This window comes from Betta splendens, chromosome 14 (assembly GCF_900634795.4).
Source record: "Betta splendens chromosome 14, fBetSpl5.4, whole genome shotgun sequence".
NCBI lineage: Eukaryota > Metazoa > Chordata > Actinopteri > Anabantiformes > Osphronemidae > Betta > Betta splendens.
The window spans coordinates 1502884-1521349 of record NC_040894.2 but is presented as its reverse complement, the minus strand read 5'-3'; the positions used below and the strand labels follow the sequence as shown (position 1 = coordinate 1521349).

The following is an 18466-nucleotide window of genomic DNA, read 5'->3' as shown; positions in this document are numbered from 1 at the left end:
CGACTGAATCTCCGCCGCTGATTGGAGAAAAGTATTTTAAAGAGCGCGCCAACTCTCACAGCGGCCGCCCTCTGCTGCTGCGCCGCCTGTGATTGGTGTGGCAGAACTAGTCCCGCTCTGAGGCTTATATAAAGGAGGGCTCTACGCAGTAGAGAGACACAGTGTTCTGTAAACTGATCTAAACATGAGTGGTAGAGGAAAGACCGGTGGCAAAGCCAGAGCGAAGGCAAAGACTCGCTCCTCCAGAGCAGGACTCCAGTTCCCCGTGGGCCGTGTTCACAGGCTTCTGCGTAAAGGCAACTATGCAGAGCGCGTCGGAGCCGGAGCTCCCGTCTACCTGGCGGCTGTTCTGGAGTATCTGACCGCTGAGATCCTCGAGTTGGCTGGAAACGCTGCCCGCGACAACAAGAAGACCAGGATCATCCCCCGCCACCTGCAGCTGGCCGTCCGCAACGACGAGGAGCTCAACAAGCTGCTCGGCGGAGTCACCATCGCCCAGGGCGGCGTCCTGCCCAACATCCAGGCGGTGCTGCTGCCCAAGAAGACCGAGAAACCCGCCGGGAAGGCCAAGTAGAGCGGCCCGCTGGACCCAACCCCAAAACGGCTCTTTTAAGAGCCACACACTTCAACTACAGAACAAAATCCTTTATTTTCCGGCGTTCCATATGTTTTACCAAGGAGTTCTCCATAAACTACATAAACTAGTAACTAACTCGACGCAAATCTGACGTGGTTCAACAAACACACGGGCTTCTGTCACTGCAGCTGAACTCCACCTGTCACTGTCTCAGACTTGCTTTACTCTCATAGAACCCGCCTCATCTATAATGGTTCATAGAACTTTGCATTGTCAGAGTCCGCGTCTCAGACGCAGTTCCACTTTTCAAGTTCAAGCTTTTTTCTATCAGGAAGATCAACCATACATTTTTATTCCAGATCATTTCCTACTGAGATACAGATTTGTTTTGGACCAACTGTTGTGAAAACACTCGGTTCGGCCTTGTTCAACGGATGAACTCCACCCTGTGACAATAGAAACTTATGTTCGCTTCATGCAAATTAACTGTGCAGCAGCTGCCACAGGATTGGCTGATTTATTAAACGACTGGCCATGCGCCAAACAAACTGGGCCTGTACATTGAACTGTACATTGTATCCCATGTCTGGAAACGAGTTAATCGCAATATGTCTAACGTATATCTTAACGTTAGTGATTGTATTAAATGTTAGTGTAAGTGCCGCCAAGTGCTCATTATCTTCAGCTTTATCTTAAGATAAAAAGTAGGATAAAAAGAAAATATTTTTTACACATTAATCCATGAGTGATGTATTTTAATTACACGGTTATACACCAAAACCAATAAACCTAGTAATAATTCACATGGATCAATGATTTGTACTGTTTAGTAGTGATGGGTAGATGAAGCGTCATGATGCGTTTCGACACATTGCCAAACTGTATTGATACTGTGTTGATACTGTGTCACTGAATACTGACACTTGCTGGACCTTAAAAATCCCCACAGTCAGCTGACACTGATTTAATGACCTAATATATACAACAGTATAATTTAAATCATTGTATTTTATATTGTTTTATTTCTCATTTTCATTTACATAAAAATTTCTTTACTCTTTTAGATAGATAGAATAATGTGAACATGTGTCATAACATGAAAATCTAACTGAACGAGGACTGGGATGTGTTTTTTTTACAGATTTTTATTAAAAAAAATAAGTTTTTCCAACGTTTTAAAATAAAGTCTGTTATGTTTTTTTGAGACTATTTCTCCAGCTGCAGAAAACACCCGCTCACGAGGCACCGATGAGGCTGGAGTGCAGAGAAACTGCAGTGAAACTGCAGTGCAAGGTTAAACAGGTTTGGGTATAAAGATTTGTGGTTGTCCCAGTATTTCAGTGGATCCTGGGACCCAGCAGTACTGCCCTCTGCCAGGTACCGCTGAACCTCCTGGAGGGCATCAGCGGTGGCACTTGTAGCCTGCCCACTTCAATGTCGGAGTCTCACCAAAGGTTATCTGAAAAAAGTGGCATTTTAGTACATGATTTCCAAAAAACAACATACAAATAATGCTGAATAACATGCCTGAAGTGGGTGCAGACAGCTGCTGTGAAGGCGGTGCTGGTTCAGGCTCATTTGTGCGTCCGATAACAGACGCACATTCTGACTGCAGTCTAGTGACGACCTCATTGCACTTTGAGGAACCCGAGTGATTTAAATCTGGGGTCTAGAAGTGTTGCTGGGGTCATCACACAGGTGTTCATGTAGGTGGATGGCTGCCTGTGTGTGCACGGTCAAAGCATTACGCTCTAGTGCAAAATAGAGCATTTTCATCATCGGGATGACCTTTGACCCTGAGACTCGCCTCTCTTCAGACAACTCCACTGTAGCTTGAAGAAGTGTTTCTCCTATGATGGTACAGTATACTCATCAGCTGTAAGTGGAGTCAAAGCTGTTTTTAGAGAGGCCAGAGACCCACACTGGTTCTCGCTCATCATGAAGCCTTGACAGCATTTCATATGTGCTCTTGCAGCGTGTTGGCACCTCATTGATGACTTTCAGGGTTGGTCGTCCCATCTGTTGCTGCACTTGAGCAAGCTTCTCCTTGGCTGTAGTGCTTGATCTGAAATATGTGACAATGAAAGTATTTCACTCCCAACACAGATGTACACAACTGCAGATTCTCATTTATGTAGTGACAGGTAAGAGCCAAGTGAGCCTCCATGTTCACAGATGTGCACGTGTCAGCTGTTACTCACTGCCACAGCTTGCTGTACTTCCATTTTCACTCGTTCCTTTTCCTCCTCATACTTTTTGGCCACCATTTGTTTGATGGTCTGAAAATTGCACCAAGTCAAAACAAAAACAGAGCAATGTATCTAAATTAAGGATTTACAAATTTGACATATCAACTACTACTTTACATACCTTTCTGGTTGGCAAAACATATGTGGGTTGAAAGACCTGAACAAGTTCCCTGAAGCCTTCACTCTCCACAATGCTGAGGGGAAGCAGTCCTTCAGGATGAAACTGAGCTTCCTGGACGCTTGATTGTTAAAAATGAAGTAAAGAATAAATTAATGGTAATTATATATTAATAAAGCAACTGTCAGTAAGTTGTGGAATGGCTGTATACCTGAGTTTATCCTGGGCGTATCAGGGACTTCATTTTCATGCCTTGCCTTATAATGCCTCAGCATTGAGGAGGTGGACTTATTTATAAAAGACAGTTTTTGTTGAACAACTGCGACATCTAACCTGCAGAAAATATTATTATTAGCTAAAATAATTTAAATTCGGAAAGATCAAGTGGAAACCCTGAGAGGAACAGGATGAAACAACAAGGAATTTAAATGAAACACCTTATTTTCCGACAAAAGGAAAAAATGATGCCACTCGGCGTGACCGTTCTTTTTGCTGGAGGCGGCTCCATAATTCCTAAGGAATTTGTCACTTGTTGGTAAATGATCAGAAATAGCTTTTGGTGGATGCATCCCGTTGACGTATGCGCTTCTTTATGAACAGTTTGGCGCTCCAGAGACACATGTCTAATGACAGATACGATAAGTGTATTGGTCGCGTGACTTCCTCAAACCAATACGCGCATCGCTCTACGAACTAGACGCATGCGCCGGCGCATCGGTGTTGGTGGACCAGTCACTACCGTTTAGTTAGGACCAACTGACTAAACTGTTTCATACGTCATGTATCAGTGTTGGACGTCCCTGTTAGTGTAGCTTTTATCAGACCAATACAGTTTCTCATTTTATTATAGCATTAAAGAACGTCCATTATTTTCTTAACGTGGTGCTGTGATTGTTTTATCTGCATCAGCTGCTGTAACAAGGAATAACGCGTCTTTGGGTAAAGTGGGCGGCTCTGAAAAGAGCCTTTGGTTGTTGGACCGGAACCGCTTTAGCTTCCGAAGCCGTACAGGGTGCGTCCCTGCCTTTTCAGGGCGTACACCACGTCCATGGCGGTCACGGTCTTTCTCTTGGCGTGTTCGGTGTAGGTGACGGCGTCGCGGATCACGTTCTCCAGGAACACCTTCAACACACCGCGAGTCTCTTCGTAGATCAGACCAGAAATACGCTTGACACCGCCGCGGCGAGCCAGACGGCGGATGGCGGGCTTGGTGATGCCCTGGATGTTGTCGCGGAGCACCTTGCGGTGACGCTTGGCGCCTCCCTTTCCGAGACCTTTTCCACCTTTGCCTCTTCCACTCATTTTCTAATCTCTTCGACTGCACAAAAGACGAATGACTACCCAGTGACCAGACTGCGTATTTACATACGTACTGCGGACCTGATAGAGAACCGGAGGCGGGAGTTTTACTGGGCGGAGCCAATTTAAGTGACTGGCTTCCGCTTGAATGCCATTCATTACACTGAACCGTTCTACTTCCAAAGATCGTGTTGTCCAGGTTGATTCGCTCTCTGTTGGTCTTCAATATTCAGAAATACGTTTTGCCCTCGGGCTCAGAGGCCTGTGGTCAGAGTTACTATGTGTCAGGACTATTCATATGGACAATTGAGCGGCTTTATTTCCAAGGCAGCTGATAAACCTCCTGCATTCAGCTTGGAATGCAACCAACCACTAAACCACTGTTCTGCCCCTTTCAGGCTTTAGCTTCATAGCTGAACATCATTGAGGCCGCCAAGGATTTGAAGGTTCCACTGTCCCACCTGACCCTGACTGAGTCATGATCAGATTTTTTTACTGCATCAGCAGACAAGTTGGACCCAGCGGTTGTTGAGTAAACTCAACTGATTTGCCCATGGCGTTATTTCTGTTAGACCTGAGCAGACTCACCGCAGTGGTGAGATTTGTGTGTATGACTGAGGAAATCTGATTATATTTATAGCACAATACTCTTTATTGTATTTGTACAGATGAGGCTGGATCTAGTAGCAGGTGAGCAGAGATCAGAATATAACCTGGATCTATGCAGTAATAATGTGGTTTTATAATGTGGTTTATATATATATATATATATATATATATATATATATATATATATATATATATATATATATATATATATATATATAATGAGACTAGGATAGGATATATAGGACTAGTGAGCGTGAGAGCCACTATCCGGGATGAAACATCCAAGATCCATAAGTACATCAAGGATAAGGCCCCGGCAGATGACGTGCTGAGTGAATGTCTCAGGCAGTGGAGAACAGAGGATGAGACGCTGGAAGAGGGACCATCATGGGAGGATGCTGGCAGGCAAAGCATACATGGAACGCCATAACCAAGTGGCTGGCGTAGTATACAGGAACATCTGTGCGGAGTATGGACTGGAAACCCCAAGGTCAAAGTGGGAAACACCTCCCAAGGTGGTAGAGAACGAGCGAGCCAAGATCCTGTGGGACCATATACAGACAGACAGAATGGTAATGGCGAACCAACCAGACATTGTGGTGGTGGACAAAGAGCAGAGGAAAGCCGTAGCCACTCCTCCAGTTTGGGGGCAGTGACCCCCAACAGATCCCTGGAAAAACATCCGAAATCTCAGTCCAGAAAAGTGCAGTCCTAGGAACAACAAGGATACTGCGCAGAACCCACAAGCTTGTGTTTGTGTTTATATATATATATATATATATATATATATATATATATATATATATATATATATATATAACTTTGACCAATTACTGTGAACTGAACCATAGTCACATCCAGTTTCACCTTGATGCATGAACATGTACAGGGTCTCAGTAACAGCTGCACATTACATGTATTCCACAGTCACCCACTAATACTTATGAAAATGAACACGAGACTGAGGTAAGACAGTACAAAGACTTGTGTCACAGGTTAAAACCTCACTAGAAGCAAAGCAGCGTGACTGGTTCGCGTCTTGGACGGTCTCACAACCGGGGACGCCGCTCGCTGTCTCTTAACAGCTAAACTTGTCCAGGAGCAAATGCAAGTGAATAATTCAGCAAACACATGAATTAAACTAGGCACATTCAGTTTCAGCCTCGGTTCACACCAAAAAACATGAGCCATTAACCAGTGGTTGTTTAAAAATAATTTTAAAAATGTGTAAAAGTAAAAATGTGTAAAAGTCAGCTGATTGTTAATCATTGACCTACAGTTCATTAGTGAGCAGCAACACTGTTTTAACACTATTACTTGTTATATTTATAACTTATCTCACACACATCTTCATTGTTACATAGAACCTTTGCAGTTCGTTGTTTAACTCCTCGTCCTCCGATGAAATCTGACGCACTTCTCCATGAGTGGCATCACTGTGTTTGCTGCCACCACAAAAGCTTCACTTTGTTTCAGCACGACCATCGGCTGGTGCCGGTTGTTCTTCCAGTCCCTGAACCAACATGTGGAGCACAAGCAAAGCCGGTTCTAGTGGGAGTTTGACCCGTTTTGAGTGATTTTAAGACAGAAATGATCCAAGTAGCGCCTCTCAGGCGGCGGAGTAGGTGAAGTCTGGAGGCTCCACAGACGCAACGCAGCGGCCGAGAGAGCTGCACGTGAGCTGGATGTGAGGACGAGCGTTCCCGCTGCCGGTTCCGTTCATCGCCCGCCTCCAGTGGGTCTCTTTCGGCGAATTTGTTCGGTTTTATCGGTGCGGAGAAAACACAAGTGTCCCGTTGTCACCGCGCCCAGAGGAGCCCAGACCGATTGAGTCTCCACGGTTCTCATGTTGTGTTTAAGGGCCGCCTCCTGCGCGGGATTGTCCACACTCTGACTCTTGTAGTGAGAAGAACGCTGTTAAACTCAAAATGGCAGAAGAAGCTCCAGCTGCAGCACCGGCCGCTGCTCCGGCCAAAGCCGCTAAGAAGAAGGTCTCCAAGCCCAAGAGGAGCGGCCCCAGCGTGGGCGAGCTCATCGTGAAAGCCGTGACTAACTGCAAGGAGCGGCACGGCATGTCCACCGCCGCCCTAAAGAAGGCGCTGGCTGCCGGCGGCTACGACGTGGAGAAGAACAAGGCTCGGGTCAGGATCGCCATCAAGAACCTGGTGAGCAAGGAAGTCCTGACTCAGACCAAGGGAGTCGGCGCGTCGGGCTCCTTCAAGCTCAACAAGAAGACCGACAGCAAGCCCAAGAAGCCGGCGGCCAAGAAGCCCGCTCCCAAAGCCAAGAAGCCCGCAGCCAAGAAGCCCGCAGCCGCCAAAAAGCCCAAAGCGGCGGCGGCAAAGAAGCCGGCGGCCGCTAAGAAGTCCCCGAAGAAAGTAAAGAAGCCCGCAGCGGCCAAGAAGGCGGCCAAGAGCCCCAAGAAGGCGGCAGCAAAGAGCCCGAAGAAGGTGGTGAAGAAGGCGCCTGCCGCCAAGAAGGCTCCCGCCGCTAAGAAGGCTCCGGCCAAGAAGGCGGCGAAGCCCAAAGCCAAGAAGACGGCGGCCAAGAAGAAGTGAGCTGCTCGGCCTCCGAACGCTTCTACCACAAAGGCTCTTTTCAGAGCCAACACGGAGCTGGAGACATTATTCCTGTTAATAATAACGGAAAATCACTGGTTCTCACGAAGCGACTCAGGAGGCTTCTTCCTGTGCACAAACTAGAGTGACGTAGAACGTAGTGAGTGGAGGCAGTTATTAGTCTAGAAAACCAGTTTTCCATTATAATATGAAAGTAGTACATTCAATACGTATAAGATATAGAAAAGGCCTTAATTATATGTATTGTGCACTCTACACTGGTGATTTTAGTGATACTGATATCATTTTTTTCATCTTTCTTCCAGTTTCCCGTTCATCGCTGTTCTTTAAAACCTACATCCAGGCCTTTGAGCCTGAAGCAAAGCTGCTGCTCTGTAACAGTCAGTTACAGGCTGTTGCTGAGTGAATCATGGCCGCTGCTCAGCTGTAACAGCTCCATGAGCTCCGACTGGGACTGAGTTCCCACGCTCATCAGCCAGCGGGTGTCTCTGCTTTTCCTTAGGAGCTTCTTGTGCTGAACATTTCTCATGACTTCTGTCTGTGAAGTAGCTCCATGGAGTCTAGTGCTCTGTACTTTTAAAAAACAGTTCTCTTTTGGTGACTTCCAGAGTTTTCAGGGAATCATCACTATGTCACATGTTTTAACAGGGTGTGTTGTAATTTAAACAAGTTCATGGTTTTACTGTATTGTTTTACACATTTCAATCATTACATGACGCTACAATAGCTACTTGCTGGGGGACAGAGGGTTCCCTATATAATGACACCCTACCCTGAACCTGGACCACAGACACGGTTCAACCGGGCCACAGCAGAACACGGGCCACGGTCAGTCCAGAGAGGGCATGTGACAATAAAGTGGATTGTGTTGTCCTTCACCACCCTTCTTGTCCTGATGAAGATGAGGATCCAGTAGTGAACCAAGTAGACCACAGAGATTGAAGACACATGATTTGTGAGAATCACTTTTATTAAGGTTTCTGCACCGAAGCACTCATCATTTCATCATGTCCTGAAACATGTGTAGCCTTTTTAATGGCCAGTCTCTTCTTACACTTACATACATACTGTGTTTTCTGGAGGGTCCAATAATATAATCCGTCCATTAGTGACTGCAAGACAATGCAACCCAGAAGATGAATGTGAAATAAAGTCAGAGTACTACAACATTTCAGAAGCCTGTGGAGTTAAATAAAACAAGCCTGAATACTACTAAGTATTTTCTCACTTTCCTTCACTGATGCAGCTGTGTTGCTTTTCCTAATAATATGTCTAATAAATGTCGGCCCGGGTGCCTTTCTGTGCGGCGTTTGCATGTTCTCCCCATGTTCACGTGGGTTTTCTCTCTGGGATGGGCTCCAGCACCACCCGCGAACCTGCATGGGAACAAGCAGTAGAAGATGGATGGATGGATGTGGATGATGTATGTATGGATAATGATGGATGGATAGATGGATGGATGGATGGATGGATGGATATACGCCGTGCACATGCGTTAACTCTGAATTACCAACATGATGTTCAGCTATGAAGCTAAAGCCTGAAAGGGGCAGAACAGTGGTTTAGTGGTTGGTTGCATTCCAAGCTGAATGCAGGAGGTTTATCAGCTGCCTTGGAAATAAAGCCGCTCAATTGTCCATATGAATAGTCCTGACACATAGTAACTCTGACCACAGGCCTCTGAGCCCGAGGGCAAAACGTATTTCTGAATATTGAAGACCAACAGAGAGCGAATCAACCTGGACAACACGATCTTTGGAAGTAGAACGGTTCAGTGTAATGAATGGCATTCAAGCGGAAGCCAGTCACTTAAATTGGCTCCGCCCAGTAAAACTCCCGCCTCCGGTTCTCTATCAGGTCCGCAGTACGTATGTAAATACGCAGTCTGGTCACTGGGTAGTCATTCGTCTTTTGTGCAGTCGAAGAGATCAGAAAATGAGTGGAAGAGGCAAAGGTGGAAAAGGTCTCGGAAAGGGAGGCGCCAAGCGTCACCGCAAGGTGCTCCGCGACAACATCCAGGGCATCACCAAGCCCGCCATCCGCCGTCTGGCTCGCCGCGGCGGTGTCAAGCGTATTTCTGGTCTGATCTACGAAGAGACTCGCGGTGTGTTGAAGGTGTTCCTGGAGAACGTGATCCGCGACGCCGTCACCTACACCGAACACGCCAAGAGAAAGACCGTGACCGCCATGGACGTGGTGTACGCCCTGAAAAGGCAGGGACGCACCCTGTACGGCTTCGGAAGCTAAAGCGGTTCCGGTCCAACAACCAAAGGCTCTTTTCAGAGCCGCCCACTTTACCCAAAGACGCGTTATTCCTTGTTACAGCAGCTGATGCAGATAAAACAATCACAGCACCACGTTAAGAAAATAATGGACGTTCCTTAATGCTATAATAAAATGAGAAACTGTATTGGTCTGATAAAAGCTACACTAACAGGGACGTCCAACACTGATACATGACGTATGAAACAGTTTAGTCAGTTGGCCCTAACTAAACGGTAGTGACTGGTCCACCAACACCGATGCGCCGGCGCATGCGTCTAGTTCGTAGAGCGATGCGCGTATTGGTTTGAGGAAGTCACGCGACCAATACACTTATCGTATCTGTCATTAGACATGTGTCTCTGGAGCGCCAAACTGTTTATAAAGAAGCGCATACGTCAACGGGATGCATCCACCAAAAGCTATTTCTGATCATTTACCAACAAGTGACAAATTCCTTAGGAATTATGGAGCCGCCTCCAGCAAAAAGAACGGTCACGCCGAGTGGCATCATTTTTTCCTTTTGTCGGAAAATAAGGTGTTTCATTTAAATTCCTTGTTGTTTCATCCTGTTCCTCTCAGGGTTTCCACTTGATCTTTCCGAATTTAAATTATTTTAGCTAATAATAATATTTTCTGCAGGTTAGATGTCGCATTTGTTCAACAAAAACTGTCTTTTATAAATAAGTCCACCTCCTCAATGCTGAGGCATTATAAGGCAAGGCATGAAAATGAAGTCCCTGATACGCCCAGGATAAACTCAGGTATACAGCCATTCCACAACTTACTGACAGTTGCTTTATTAATATATAATTACCATTAATTTATTCTTTACTTCATTTTTAACAATCAAGCGTCCAGGAAGCTCAGTTTCATCCTGAAGGACTGCTTCCCCTCAGCATTGTGGAGAGTGAAGGCTTCAGGGAACTTGTTCAGGTCTTTCAACCCACATATGTTTTGCCAACCAGAAAGGTATGTAAAGTAGTAGTTGATATGTCAAATTTGTAAATCCTTAATTTAGATACATTGCTCTGTTTTTGTTTTGACTTGGTGCAATTTTCAGACCATCAAACAAATGGTGGCCAAAAAGTATGAGGAGGAAAAGGAACGAGTGAAAATGGAAGTACAGCAAGCTGTGGCAGTGAGTAACAGCTGACACGTGCACATCTGTGAACATGGAGGCTCACTTGGCTCTTACCTGTCACTACATAAATGAGAATCTGCAGTTGTGTACATCTGTGTTGGGAGTGAAATACTTTCATTGTCACATATTTCAGATCAAGCACTACAGCCAAGGAGAAGCTTGCTCAAGTGCAGCAACAGATGGGACGACCAACCCTGAAAGTCATCAATGAGGTGCCAACACGCTGCAACAGCACATATGAAATGCTGTCAAGGCTTCATGATGAGCGAGAACCAGTGTGGGTCTCTGGCCTCTCTAAAAACAGCTTTGACTCCACTTACAGCTGATGAGTATACTGTACCATCATAGGAGAAACACTTCTTCAAGCTACAGTGGAGTTGTCTGAAGAGAGGCGAGTCTCAGGGTCAAAGGTCATCCCGATGATGAAAATGCTCTATTTTGCACTAGAGCGCAATGCTTTGACCGTGCACACACAGGCAGCCATCCACCTACATGAACACCTGTGTGATGACCCCAGCAACACTTCTAGACCCCAGATTTAAATCACTCGGGTTCCTCAAAGTGCAATGAGGTCGTCACTAGACTGCAGTCAGAATGTGCGTCTGTTATCGGACGCACAAATGAGCCTGAACCAGCACCGCCTTCACAGCAGCTGTCTGCACCCACTTCAGGCATGTTATTCAGCATTATTTGTATGTTGTTTTTTGGAAATCATGTACTAAAATGTCACTTTTTTCAGATAACCTTTGGTGAGACTCCGACATTGAAGTGGGCAGGCTACAAGTGCCACCGCTGATGCCCTCCAGGAGGTTCAGCGGTACCTGGCAGAGGGCAGTACTGCTGGGTCCCAGGATCCACTGAAATACTGGGACAACCACAAATCTTTATACCCAAACCTGTTTAACCTTGCACTGCAGTTTCACTGCAGTTTCTCTGCACTCCAGCCTCATCGGTGCCTCGTGAGCGGGTGTTTTCTGCAGCTGGAGAAATAGTCTCAAAAAAACATAACAGACTTTATTTTAAAACGTTGGAAAAACTTATTTTTTTTAATAAAAATCTGTAAAAAAAAACACATCCCAGTCCTCGTTCAGTTAGATTTTCATGTTATGACACATGTTCACATTATTCTATCTATCTAAAAGAGTAAAGAAATTTTTATGTAAATGAAAATGAGAAATAAAACAATATAAAATACAATGATTTAAATTATACTGTTGTATATATTAGGTCATTAAATCAGTGTCAGCTGACTGTGGGGATTTTTAAGGTCCAGCAAGTGTCAGTTTTCAGTGACACAGTATCAACACAGTATCAATACAGTTTGGCAATGTGTCGAAACGCATCATGACGCTTCATCTACCCATCACTACTAAACAGTACAAATCATTGATCCATGTGAATTATTACTAGGTTTATTGGTTTTGGTGTATAACCGTGTAATTAAAATACATCACTCATGGATTAATGTGTAAAAAATATTTTCTTTTTATCCTACTTTTTATCTTAAGATAAAGCTGAAGATAATGAGCACTTGGCGGCACTTACACTAACATTTAATACAATCACTAACGTTAAGATATACGTTAGACATATTGCGATTAACTCGTTTCCAGACATGGGATACAATGTACAGTTCAATGTACAGGCCCAGTTTGTTTGGCGCATGGCCAGTCGTTTAATAAATCAGCCAATCCTGTGGCAGCTGCTGCACAGTTAATTTGCATGAAGCGAACATAAGTTTCTATTGTCACAGGGTGGAGTTCATCCGTTGAACAAGGCCGAACCGAGTGTTTTCACAACAGTTGGTCCAAAACAAATCTGTATCTCAGTAGGAAATTATCTGGAATAAAAATGTATGGTTGATCTTCCTGATAGAAAAAAGCTTGAACTTGAAAAGTGGAACTGCGTCTGAGACGCGGACTCTGACAATGCAAAGTTCTATGAACCATTATAGATGAGGCGGGTTCTATGAGAGTAAAGCAAGTCTGAGACAGTGACAGGTGGAGTTCAGCTGCAGTGACAGAAGCCCGTGTGTTTGTTGAACCACGTCAGATTTGCGTCGAGTTACTAGTTTATGTAGTTTATGGAGAACTCCTTGGTAAAACATATGGAACGCCGGAAAATAAAGGATTTTGTTCTGTAGTTGAAGTGTGTGGCTCTTAAAAGAGCCGTTTTGGGGTTGGGTCCAGCGGGCCGCTCTACTTGGCCTTCCCGGCGGGTTTCTCGGTCTTCTTGGGCAGCAGCACCGCCTGGATGTTGGGCAGGACGCCGCCCTGGGCGATGGTGACTCCGCCGAGCAGCTTGTTGAGCTCCTCGTCGTTGCGGACGGCCAGCTGCAGGTGGCGGGGGATGATCCTGGTCTTCTTGTTGTCGCGGGCAGCGTTTCCAGCCAACTCGAGGATCTCAGCGGTCAGATACTCCAGAACAGCCGCCAGGTAGACGGGAGCTCCGGCTCCGACGCGCTCTGCATAGTTGCCTTTACGCAGAAGCCTGTGAACACGGCCCACGGGGAACTGGAGTCCTGCTCTGGAGGAGCGAGTCTTTGCCTTCGCTCTGGCTTTGCCACCGGTCTTTCCTCTACCACTCATGTTTAGATCAGTTTACAGAACACTGTGTCTCTCTACTGCGTAGAGCCCTCCTTTATATAAGCCTCAGAGCGGGACTAGTTCTGCCACACCAATCACAGGCGGCGCAGCAGCAGAGGGCGGCCGCTGTGAGAGTTGGCGCGCTCTTTAAAATACTTTTCTCCTATCAGCGGCGGAGATTCAGGCGGGGACGCGCTCCTCCAGGCGTTCACCAATCAGGAGCCGGAGTCTTCGGCCGCGTCAACGGTTCTCATCCGGCTTCACAGTTTAAGAGCAGCCGTCGTCGCGCTTTTACTTCACTGTTCTCCCGTTCAGAAAAACTACAAGAAAAAATGGCCAGAACCAAGCAGACCGCCCGTAAATCCACCGGAGGCAAAGCGCCCAGGAAGCAGCTGGCCACCAAGGCCGCCCGTAAGAGCGCCCCGGCCACCGGCGGCGTCAAGAAGCCTCACCGCTACAGGCCCGGTACCGTGGCTCTCCGAGAGATCCGTCGCTACCAGAAGTCCACCGAGCTGCTGATCCGCAAACTGCCCTTCCAGCGCCTGGTCAGGGAGATCGCCCAGGACTTCAAGACCGACCTGCGCTTCCAGAGCTCGGCCGTCATGGCTCTGCAGGAGGCCAGCGAGGCTTATCTGGTCGGTCTGTTCGAGGACACCAACCTGTGCGCCATCCACGCCAAGAGGGTCACCATCATGCCCAAAGACATCCAGCTGGCCCGGCGCATCCGCGGGGAGAGGGCTTAGACGGTCCGCTCCGTAGCAAACAAAGGCTCTTTTAAGAGCCGCTACATCAACTGAAGGCGCATATTATTTCCTAAAGTTTCTGGTTAATTTGTAAAATCAGAGGCTGAACTTTAACCCCAATACTTGTGTCTATATGTCTTGTGTCAGTACGAGTGTCTAGTTCCTAAACAATGAATATTGCAGTTAAATAACCATTATAATAGTATTAAACACTTGCTAAACCATTAAGTTGGCTTTACTTTTAGTCCAGTGCATATGTTAAGTGAAAAATGAACTGATTATAAAAAGGATGATTGTTAATAGACACAATAACTGTAGTATTTAGTTAGTTTAGAGTTTAGAGAATGATATCTTTAAAGCCAGGTGTTTCATTAAGGGTCATAAAAGACACGATTACTGCTGAGATCATTCAACTGTGTTCACGAGATTTTTATTTTTAGTATTAAATATTCATAAACTAAACATCAGTGTCAATGTGTGTTCATTGTGTAATGTAAATTTATGCATTAAATGTACGAGCTTGTGGTAAAAGCTTTTTTCTCTAGCTTCTTTAATTATTATTAAATAATTATTATTAATTATATTTAATTATTCCGCAGCACGGAATTATAGCTTATTCCGTGCTGCGTTTGAGGACCAGCCAGTGTTCGGTCTTTACATTGTGCGTGTTCTAATGGAACGGATCATGTTCTAAGCTACATCTCTGCTATCACCGGCAGTCCCGGGGTTCTGGATCTCCCCCGCCGCCTGCCGGTGCTGCGACCGCTGGACGTCCGGACCCTCACGACCTCCGCCTGGCTGCACGCACGCGCCGGCTTCTCTTCACCTGTCCCTCCGTTCCTGCAGGCCAGGACTCCACTGCGCCGGCTCCAGGAGCCCTTCAGCCAGCTGTCCAGGTTTGGACCCTGGCTCCCGTGGAGCGGGTCCACACGTGGAGCCACCGTCTCCTCTTCCTCCGTCCATCCCCTGCGAACCAGCCGAGCTGCGGCCAGAAACGAGTCCGCCTCTGTGTGCAGCGTCTCCAGAGGCTGAGCTTCTGGGAGGCCGCTTCCTCCCTGCATGCCCGACGTCTGGGACAGAGAAATGCTTAGCTTACAGACGGAATACTTTGTTGAAATACACAAATTATTACATTTTACATACATTTTTTTAGTTTATCTATTCTGTTATTTTGTGGGCTGCAGCTGTTCTGTTCAACAAGCGTCCACGAGGGGGCGCTAGAGATCCAAGGGAGAAAACAAGTCCAGTACAAGCCGCTTGTTTAGATCTGCTTTAGTTTTAGCACATGACCGAAATAAAAAGAAGAACCCTGGTTCCTGAAGGTGAGGAGGGAGAAACATGGTCACTGGTTAATGAGAAACAACTATGAATATTACTTATTGTTTTTGTAATGTTGATAAATGATTTACATGTACATGGTTATTATACATTAATGTGATAATAGAAAACACTCGTTAGTGAAGTAATTAATCTTTCTTACCTGAAGCAAACAGTTGCTCAGGTTCTGGTTCTGGTTCAGGTTCAGGTGACACCAGGCTTCAGTGGGAGGTTTTCATCCTCTCTCCTCGCTGACCTCCCCCTTCTGAGTCTCACCCTCCGTCTCTCCCCATTTAAGAGCTCTGCTGGTACAAAGTCCGGTTCAGAACACGCCGACTTATTAGAAACAATGATCCAGGAGCGTGAGGAAACGCAGGGACCTTTCCCACCTGAGGTCAGACCACGTGTTCGTTGACCGCTCGGCAGATTAGAGCTCTGCTTCTTCCTGAATAAACTGGGTCCTAAAAGAATAAAGGCTGCTGCTGTGAACCGTGAAGCACCATTGATCATACTGTGATCACTGAATCCGATCCTCATGTTTTCTGCTTCTTGCTGAACTTGGTCACCTCACGACTTATTGACAGAACACGGACGATGACCGGTGCTCTGCCGCCTGTTTGTTCTGACCCGACAGTCGGCACCTCTGGGTTTAACAGGTTTATCGCTTGTGAGGATTCGTGGCCACAGTTTGGTTTAATATTTTATATAATACATCTGAATAAATGTTTATGTTTGTATTTGTCCAAAAACAACCAAGTACTGTATTCACCTAAAACTCAGATTCTGCTGCAGCATAAAATAGTTCAAAGGTTAAAGTCAGACTGTCGTAATCTGAAAGTATCCCAAATATGTGGTCTGTAAAAACTGCGGTTCAAAGAACTGTACGGGTCCAAGTCCACATGGATGTGGGTTAGTTTGCTCCGGTGGAGCTGATTCAGTCAACAATCTAGGTCAGAGGAGATGGGAACAGAACTCAAACCCTGAATCCACCATCACAACCCGGGTCCTGAACGACAGGAGCTTCAGCCTTTAGAGTCCATCCAATAAAAGGGACCTATTGTTGTACAAATACACGCAAATATCAATAACAATAATATCGTCACACTGAATCAGAGCTTCAGGCTCCAACTAGAGTCTGGCTCAACCTAGACTCCAGGACCAGGACAGTGTTGGTCTGATGAAGCCGGCAGAACCAACCCAGACCCGACTGCACCTCGAGATCCCCGTGATGTAAATGATCAAGTGGATCGAGTGACTGTGAGTGCGGCCGGGGTTCTCCCTCGTCCATGTGCCGTCCCACCGAACGCATGCTAATCTGGGTCGAACCCATTCCATTAATAAGATGCTGGGTTCACTGGTGTACACAGACTTGCTGGAGGTTCTGTTTAATTTGTTGTTTCCATACAGGAAATGTAGCCAAAACAAAAGCTTAGGATCAGAAAAATATATACAGTATTTTTTTATTTATTTAGGATAGGACTTTAATTAATGGGGAAATGTTTGTTTACAGCAGCAACGGACAAAATAAAAGTAAAAAAACAGCAGTAAAAACTTGAAAGAAAAACAGTAATAATAGTACAGGAAAAACAACAGTAATACTGGTAAATACAGACTCACAGTGGAAACCCTGAGATACTGCACAACAATGGAGCCATGAGTTGTGTGTCACTGCAGTGATACCAACTCTCCCTGCTGAATGTGTGACTCCATCTGCAGGTGGATCATGTCTGTGATACACAAACAGCTGCACATCTGGACACCGGTCTGTCAAACTCCTGAAGTTTGCTGACGGCACCACCCTCATCGGCCTCATCTCAGATGGAGACGAGTCGCACACAGAGTGAGAGTCTGGTGTCATGGTGCAGCGCCAACAACCTGGAGCTCAGTGCTCTGCAGCAGTGGAGATGACAGTGGACCTCAGGCTCCGACCCTGTAGCCGACCCTCCCTCCCAGGACATGATGCTCCGTCCCCTCCGGCAGGAGACTCCGGTCCATCAGGACCAGGACCTGACGCCACAAGAACAGCTTCTTCTCCACTGCAGTCACTTTATTGAACTATTTCCACAGACTGTCCATTCATTCTTTAAACGTGTAGAAGCAGTTAATATTAACACATATACAAGAAAATGCATTTCACCTTTTAACTGAACTCGTTCATGCTTTTTTTTTTTTTTCCAAAATGTGTGTGATGTTGCTGTGTTGGTGGACAGGTTAGGTTTCTGCTTTAGGGTGTGTATGCGGGGGGGTGGATGGTAGTATTCTTACTTTTTGCATTAAGTATTGACTTTAGTTGTTGGTATTCTAAGAAATTGGCACTAGTGATTTCATAGTGAGACACTAGTTCTTCAAAAGAGGTAAACTTGTGAAAACATGTTTCAGATGTGTTATCCCTTTGATATGCCAAGTTGGAAAGTGTATTGCCTTTTTGTTTTGTATGATGTCTGGATTGTTCCAGAGAGGTGTGTTTTGGCAAAGAGTAAGCGAAGACCCATTAATTTTAAGAAACCCCCACCAGGCTTGCAGAGATGCTTTTATGCTAATGTTCTGGTAACAACTATGATGTTTGATTTTGGTGCTGATAAAGGGCAGATCTGCAACTTTAATATTTCCACAAAATGTTTGTTCAATGTCTATCCAGGAGGAGTCTGCTGGCATGGGTTTTATCCATTTGTGGACATGGTTCAGTCTATTGGCAAGAAAATAGTGGTGGAAGTTAGGTAGTTCTAGGCCGCCGCAGCGTCTGGATTTTTGAAGAGTTTTTAAACTAATTCGTGGTGGCTTGGTTTTCCACAAAAACTGTGAGATGTAGGAGTCTAATGTCTTAAACCACGCCTGGGCTGGCTGAGTTGGAATCATTGAAAATATGTAATTAATTTTTGGCAGGATCATCATTTTTATGGTGGCAATTCTTCCCATAAGTGAAATGGGTAAGGACTGCCATCTTTTGAGGTTGGCTTCTATTTGTTTTAATAATGGATTGTAGT

The 18466-nt window shown here is 45.7% G+C and overlaps 5 protein-coding genes and 2 long non-coding RNA genes across 7 annotated transcripts; 4 read left to right on the top strand and 3 right to left on the bottom strand.

Annotated features, from left to right (window-relative positions):
- Positions 1 to 83: 83 nt before the first annotated feature.
- Positions 84 to 2077, top strand: LOC114869481 (histone H2A-like). The gene has a single exon (XM_029173761.3). It carries the CDS (start codon positions 185 to 187, stop codon positions 572 to 574), a length of 390 nt encoding a protein of 129 aa, XP_029029594.1. The 5' UTR covers positions 84 to 184; the 3' UTR covers positions 575 to 2077.
- Positions 2078 to 3891: 1814 nt separating this feature from the next.
- LOC114869478 (histone H4) lies at positions 3892 to 4965 on the bottom strand. Its single transcript, XM_055502140.1, has one exon. The coding sequence runs from the start codon at positions 4244 to 4246 to the stop codon at positions 3935 to 3937; it is 312 nt and encodes a 103-aa protein (XP_055358115.1). The 5' UTR covers positions 4247 to 4965; the 3' UTR covers positions 3892 to 3934.
- A 1161-nt stretch (positions 4966 to 6126) lies between these two features.
- On the top strand, positions 6127 to 8630 carry LOC114869464 (histone H1-like). The gene is made up of 2 exons (XM_029173743.3): positions 6127 to 7406; positions 7737 to 8630. The coding sequence occupies exons 1-2, from the start codon at positions 6781 to 6783 to the stop codon at positions 7759 to 7761; spliced, it is 651 nt and encodes a 216-aa protein (XP_029029576.1). The 5' UTR covers positions 6127 to 6780; the 3' UTR covers positions 7762 to 8630.
- A 736-nt stretch (positions 8631 to 9366) lies between these two features.
- LOC114869483 (histone H3) lies at positions 9367 to 14165 on the top strand. Its single transcript, XM_029173763.3, has 2 exons — positions 9367 to 9659; positions 13700 to 14165. Exons 1-2 carry the CDS (start codon positions 9367 to 9369, stop codon positions 14163 to 14165), a joined length of 759 nt encoding a protein of 252 aa, XP_029029596.1.
- On the top strand, positions 9989 to 11498 carry LOC114869485 (uncharacterized). The gene is made up of 4 exons (XR_003788150.3): positions 9989 to 10457; positions 10548 to 10665; positions 10757 to 10834; positions 10971 to 11498. It is a non-coding gene; the product is annotated as an uncharacterized LOC114869485 (long non-coding RNA).
- Positions 12906 to 13540, bottom strand: LOC114869477 (histone H2A-like). The gene has a single exon (XM_029173756.3). It carries the CDS (start codon positions 13423 to 13425, stop codon positions 13036 to 13038), a length of 390 nt encoding a protein of 129 aa, XP_029029589.1. The 5' UTR covers positions 13426 to 13540; the 3' UTR covers positions 12906 to 13035.
- Positions 14166 to 15100: 935 nt separating the features above from the next.
- Positions 15101 to 16112, bottom strand: LOC114869484 (uncharacterized). Its single transcript, XR_003788149.3, has 3 exons — positions 15872 to 16112; positions 15646 to 15784; positions 15101 to 15235 (listed from the first exon to the last, which is right to left on the bottom strand). It is a non-coding gene; the product is annotated as an uncharacterized LOC114869484 (long non-coding RNA).
- Positions 16113 to 18466: the final 2354 nt, after the last annotated feature.

Bases quoted from the DNA above. Each gene is read 5' to 3' on its own strand.
- LOC114869483 (XM_029173763.3), top strand. From the start codon at position 9,367: ATGAGTGGAAGAGGCAAAGGTGGAAAAGGTCTCGGAAAGGGAGGCGCC. The intron at 9,660-13,699 runs GTACGGCTTCGG...GTTTAAGAGCAG, and splicing joins AAAAGGCAGGGACGCACCCT to CCGTCGTCGCGCTTTTACTT.
- LOC114869481 (XM_029173761.3), top strand. From the start codon at position 185: ATGAGTGGTAGAGGAAAGACCGGTGGCAAAGCCAGAGCGAAGGCAAAG.
- LOC114869477 (XM_029173756.3), bottom strand. From the start codon at position 13,425: ATGAGTGGTAGAGGAAAGACCGGTGGCAAAGCCAGAGCGAAGGCAAAG.
- LOC114869478 (XM_055502140.1), bottom strand. From the start codon at position 4,246: ATGAGTGGAAGAGGCAAAGGTGGAAAAGGTCTCGGAAAGGGAGGCGCC.
- LOC114869464 (XM_029173743.3), top strand. From the start codon at position 6,781: ATGGCAGAAGAAGCTCCAGCTGCAGCACCGGCCGCTGCTCCGGCCAAA. The intron at 7,407-7,736 runs GTGAGCTGCTCG...TCTTTCTTCCAG, and splicing joins AAGACGGCGGCCAAGAAGAA to TTTCCCGTTCATCGCTGTTC.